Source organism: Nematolebias whitei, chromosome 20 (assembly GCF_014905685.2).
Source record: "Nematolebias whitei isolate Nwh7 chromosome 20, NemWhi1, whole genome shotgun sequence".
Lineage (NCBI taxonomy): Eukaryota > Metazoa > Chordata > Actinopteri > Cyprinodontiformes > Rivulidae > Nematolebias > Nematolebias whitei.
The window spans coordinates 10,139,315-10,145,714 of record NC_056517.1 but is presented as its reverse complement, the minus strand read 5'-3'; the positions used below and the strand labels follow the sequence as shown (position 1 = coordinate 10,145,714).

At 39.1% G+C, this 6,400-nt stretch overlaps 1 protein-coding gene across 1 annotated transcript in view; it reads right to left on the bottom strand.

Moving 5' to 3' along the window:
* palmdb (palmdelphin b) overlaps positions 1-6,400 on the bottom strand; it is a gene marked incomplete in the record, with an annotated part of 78,686 nt that overhangs the window by 10,341 nt on the left and 61,945 nt on the right. Inside the window, 1 exon segment of the mRNA XM_037694414.1 lies at positions 2,353-2,467. Coding sequence (XP_037550342.1) covers positions 2,353-2,467 — 115 coding nt within the window.

The window sequence follows — 6,400 nt, the reverse complement described above, 5'->3', positions numbered from 1 at the left end:
TATATAGATATAGACAGACTGACAAAAATACGCTATGTTTACTGAATGTATGCATGTGATAAATAATGTCTGGTAAAACAATTAACACGTCTCCACAGTTATAAACATGTGGAGCTTTAGATTAATCTATGTTGTTGTATTTGTTTCTATTTTCTATCACTGAGTCATAAACGTGTGTCAGTAATAATTATCAGTGATGATTCACGGAGTGAAGTGGCTGAATGGAGTAAACTGCATCATGTTTGTTATGATGTGGATAGAGAATAAGAAAAATCAATTTAAAATAAATCTTTGTAGAGTAGATGAAGCATCATAGTGCTTCAGGAATTATAGATTTTTCCGACTCAGTCTAGTTTTATTTTACTCTTCTGTGTCCTGCTATCATTAACCCCGTCTTGTGTTGTCTTCCAATAAAAACTGGACCAATTGTTCTTTTCTGCTGAATGATGTAGATCTACTTTTAGCACTCGTTCACCCTGTATCACCAGGAATCACAGAGCAGGTCTGAATGCTCAGCTCTGATGTTTGACTGCTGGGTCACAGTATCATCACTGGAGACTGTCGGTCATCCAGCACATGGAGACTAAAGGAGCAGAGATGAACTGGACTTTTGTTCTGCAGCTGAAGACATGGCATGAAGACATTTAACCTGATGAGGATGAGGATTCTTCATGATTACTTGGATCGATATGTTCACCTCCACCTCACTGAGGTAAGAGTCAGAATGAAATCAGGTTAGACAAACAGCAGGTTTTAATATTTTATTCTCTGTGTCCCCTCTTTGACACAGGATTGTGACTGTGCAGAGTACATAGAAAGATTTTTAACGCTTCACGTTTGAACCCATGGATGGATTCTGTCGTTTCATCACTTCATGACGGCAGGGAGAACATGTGGATCCAGAAATAGGAAATAAAACGAAAGAGACTGAAGAGACTTTGTCTGAAATCAGATCTAATGTATGAAAATGTGTTAGTACTACCACAGAGGTAGTATCAGTACTTCAGCTGGTATTCTCAGTTAGTACTACCGCAGAGGAAGTATCAGCACTTCAGCTGGTATTCTCAGTTAGTACTACCTCAGATGTAGTATCAGTACTTCAGCTGGTATTCTCATTAGTACTACTGCAGATGTAGTATCAGTACTTCAGCTGGTATTCTCAGTTAGTACTACCGCAGATGTAGTATCAGTACTTCAACTGGTACTCTCAGTTAGTACTACCACAGAGGAAGTATCAGTACTTCAACTAGTACTTTCTGTTAGCACTACCCCAGAGGTAGTATCAGTACTTCAGCTGCTACTCTCAGTTAGTGCTACCACAGAAGTAGTTGCAGTACTTGGACTGGTATTCTCAGTTAGTACTATCACAGAGGTAGTTGCAGTACTTCAACTGGTACTCTCAGTTAGTACTACTGCAGAGGTAGTATCAGTACTCCAACTAGTACTTTCAGTTAGTACTACCACAGATGTAGTCTCAGTACTTCAGCTGCTACTCCCATTTAGTGCTACCACAGAAGTAATTGCAGTACTTGGACTGGTATTCTCAGTTAGTATTATCACAGAGGTAGTATCAGTACTTCAGCTGCTACTCCCATTTAGTGCTACCACAGAAGTAATTGCAGTACTTGGACTGGTATTCTCAGTTAGTATTATCACAGATGTAGTCTCAGTACTTCAGCTGCTACTCTCAGTTATTGCTACCACAGAAGTAGTTGCAGTAATTCAACTGGTATTCTCAGTTAGTACTACCACAGAGGTAGTATCAGTACTTCAGCTGATGCTACTCTCAGATTGCAGGACTAGCTCCTACCGTGTCCTTTTGTTCAGTCTCTTCATTTTTTGTTTAAATAGGAAGGTGAAAAAAACAGTTTTAAATGAAATTTGTTATAATTCTAATCACATCACTTCTGTATGTCAGCATAACAAGAAGAAACTAACTTTTGTTATCGTTCCGTGATTTTGACTCAAACTATTCAACATCAGTGAATAGTTTAGTCAACCTGACCCCAAACATTTCCACACAGACCAAGAGAATTTGTCCATCCATCTAAAGTAAAGCCCTTATTTTATATTTCAACGTTGTTCTAAAAAGCAGCAGCTTCCATCTATGAGAAGAGGCTCGATTAGACAATGATTTTAAAACAGGCTGCACTTCCTGTTTGGTCACTGTGGTGAAATAGAAAACGTGGTGTCACGCGTGGTGCTTTTGCCCCTCACAGCCTGTCAAGTTTGTTGATCCAAAACCCAGATCTTGTCACGTGGTGGTGCAAACACACAACAGCTGGTCAGGAGCGCACATCAGTGAAGGAGTTAGTGATGCATGCAGGTTGGAAAAGTCTGCTTTAAACCTACCTTGATGATGTCCTCAGGTGTCCTCTCTACTTCTTTGAGTCGCTTCAGGAGAACCTCCTCATTGGCAGAAATGTTCAGCTCCTTCGTCTCCAAAGCTTCGATCTCCTTCTCTATTCTGTGCAGACAAACAATAAACTGCTTCATATACTGTATGTGGATGTAAATTAGTTAAGAGCTGCATTAAAGACGACAGGCGTTCAGATGTGGTGGTAGGGAGTCTATAGCAGACAACACCAGATAATGAATGAACAACAGACAGTGCTTAGCGCCAAGATTTCAAATTGTTTAGATGCTGATTTTGTAAGTACCAGTTGTGTTAACAAGCTAGATCTGACGTATATTGCTACACCTCCTCCTTTTCTGGAATGATCTAAACAATAAATATTGAAACCTTTTAACTGATACATGTTTGTCCAGAATCAATTTAGTTAACTAAGACTCAGAAATAACAGCAACAGTAGAAGAAACCCAAATCCTCATATCTATTTTATGAAGGAAGCTACGAGCATTAATATACACAATGTGTAAGCCTGACATATTTTTAAGATCTGGAGTACTACATGAGGTGAAAGTACCAGGATTAGGTTGAATACCAGCCAGGAATAAAAGCATTACAATCAGACATTTCTGAGTTCTTTGTGGCAGTAGCATAATTGTTGGAGTTTATATTGTACTTCTTGGTCCTCAAACATGAGATGTTTATAAAGATGTGGTTATTTTGGACCCAGTAGCAGTTGCATTGTCCCAGGTGTCGCTGAGACCTGTCCCAGGTGTACCTGTGACCTGTCCCTGTGACCTGTCCCTGGTGTCCCTGTGACTTGTCCCAGGTGTCCCTACGACTTGTCCCAGGTGTCCCTGCGACTTGTCCCAGTTGTCCTTGTGACATGTCCCAGGTGTACCTGTGACCTGCCCCAGGTGTCCCTGCGTCCTGTCCCAGGTGTCCCTATGACATGTCCCTTAATAGTCAAGTGGTTTGACCCAAAACGTCCGAACACCTACTCACTCTCATCATCACACCATTGACCTAGTTCTGACCTATGGCATCGAGATTAATAACTTAGTAATGCATCCTCAAAGTCATGTTGTGTCTGACCATTTTTTAATAACCTTTGAGTTTACATTAAATGACTACACAGTCACTGAGAGTAAAGTTCACCTTAGCAGGCGCTTATCAGAAAATGTTGTAACCAAATTTAAAAATTCTCTTCCATCGTTTTCTTCTGTCTTGCAGAGTAATACAGAGAATAGTGACTTAGATCATCTAGTTGATAATTTTACAACTATGTTGCAAACTTTATTCGCTAAAGCTGCTCCACTGAAAAAAAAAGTAGTCAATCAGAGAAGATTCAATTCAGTTTATTTATACAGCACCAAATCACAACAAAGTTGTCTCAGGCACTTTACAGAAACATTCACATACATAAAAGCCAATTAGTAAAGTTCTCTATCTAAGGAATCCAGCAGACAAGTTGAATCTTGGCTTCATTGCAGTCTCCCAAGATTAGCTCATTGGTTCAGTTCTGAGCTACATACTTTAAAACAGACATCTAGAAAGCTAGAAAGAAAATGGCGTGCCACTAACATTGAGGAATCTTACTTATCCTGGTGAGATAGCCTACTAACGTACAAAAAAGCACTCCGTAAAGCTAGAACTTTATATTATTCATATTATTCATTGATGAGAATAAAAATAACCCCAGGTTCCTTTTCAGTACCATAGCTAGTCTAATGAAAAATCCTATCTCTGTTGATTCATGCATCCCTACAACTATAAGTAGTGATGACTTCACGAGATTCTTTATAAATAAAATTGTTTCAATTAGGGAAACAATTCAAACCAACATTCCTAGTCTCGCCTCTGGTTCTATGTCAGATGAGACAACTTTAAAAATGTCACTAGAACCTGATTTGTGTTTGGACAGTTTTTGTCCTGTTGAGCTCTCTGAATTGTCAAAAATAATAACCTCATCCAAACCAGCCACACGTCTGCTACATCCCATCCCAACCAGACTGTTAAAAGAGATATTTCCCTTAATTAATAACCACATCTTGGATCTTCTTAAGTTGTCTCTGATAAATGGTCACGTACCACAGAGTTTTAAGATTGCTGTAATTAACCATTTACTTAAGAAACATAACCTTGACTCAGGAATCCTAGCCAACTATAGACCTATATCTAATCTAACTTTCATCTAAAAAATTATAGAGAAAATAGTTGCTGAGCAGTTACATGATCATCTGCAAAGAAATAATCTGTTTGAAGAGTTTCAGTCAGGGTTTAGAGCTCACCACAGCACTGAATCTGCAGTGGTGAAAGTTACTAATAATATTCTCATGGCCTCTGACAATGGACAGGTGTCTACACTGGTCATGTTAGACCTCAGTGCTGCATTTGATACAGTGGATCCTAATATTCTATTACAGAGACTTGAATATAATATTGGAATTACATGAATGGCTCTAAATTGGTTTAAATCATATCTATCTGATAGATTCCAATTTGTAAATGTAAATAATGAATCTTCATCATACACCAAAGTTAGTCATGGAGTTCCTCAAGGTTCAGCGCTTGGACCAATACTCTGTATCTTGTATATGCTTCCATTAGTTAATGTTATTAAACAGCAACAGATAAATTTTCATTGTTATGCTGATGATACACAGTTATATTTGTCCATGAAACAAAATGAATTCAATCAGCTATTTAGACTACAAGCATGTCTTATAGACATAAAAACCTGGATGACCCTAAATTTTCTGCTTTTGAACACAAAGACTGAGGTTTTGGTTTTGAGCATCTTAGGAATTAATTTTTCAGTCTTTCTCCCTCCTTAGATGGCATTAATCTGTCCTCCAGCTCTAATGTTAAAAATCTTGGTGTTATTTTTGATCAGGACATGTCTTTTATCCCCCACATTAAAAACGTTACTAGAACTGCCTTCTTCCACCTGTGTAATATCACTAAAATTAGAAACATCTTATCTAAAAATTATGCAGAATAACTGGTCCATGCATTTGTCACGTCTAGACTGGACTATTGCAATGGTTTATTATCTGGGTGTCCAAATACTTCTTTAAAACGTCTTCAGTTGATCCAAAATGCTGCTGCCAGAGTCTTAACTGGAGTTAGTGGGAGAGATCATATCTCTCCAGTTTTAGCTTCTCTCTATCGGCTCCCTGTCAAATCCAGTATTGAATTCAAAATCTTACTTCTAACCTACAAAGCTCTCAACAACCTAGCTCCATCTTATATTCGTGATCTTGTTTTTCCATATTTTCTTAACAGAGCACTTTGCTCTCAGACTGCAGGTTATCTCTCGGTCCCTAGAGTTTCCAAAAGCAGACCAGGAGGAAGATCTTTCAGTTATCAGGCTCCTCTCATGTGGAACCAACTTCCAGTTTCTGTCCATGAGGCTGACACATTGTCCAGTTTTAAGACTGGGTTTAAGTCTTTCCCTTTTGATAATTCCAATAGTTATGGTTGGCTTGTCATGCTGCCATAAGCATGGACTACTGGAGGACAAATTGACCTAATCTCCTTAAACGATTTGTTAAAACTGAATAGTTTTCATTCGATACTATTTCTATCTTAACATGATTCTTGACCTGCCATTGTGTTTCTGTTCTTACCAAACCCAGCTGGTTGAAGCAGATGACCACTTGTCCCGAGCCTGGTTCTGCTAAAGGTTTCTTTCTCATGAGGGATTTTTTCCTTTCCACTGTCACCTTCATGCTTGCTCAAGATGAGAGTTCTGTGGTGGAGTTAAACTAAAAGCAGTCTGTTCCTCACATAAATAATGTTAACTTATTTTATATATGAATTTTTCTGTTCAGGGCCCTGAGACGACTTCTGTTGTGACTTGGCGCTATATAAATAAACTGAATCGAATTAAATGTCCCAGGTGTACCTGTGACCTGTCCCAGGTATCCTTGAAACTTGTCCCAGGTGTCCCCACGACCTGTCCCAGGTGCCCCTGCAACCTCTCCCAGGTGTACCTGTGACCTGTCCCAGGTGTCCCTGCAACCTGTCCCAGGTGTCCCTGCAACA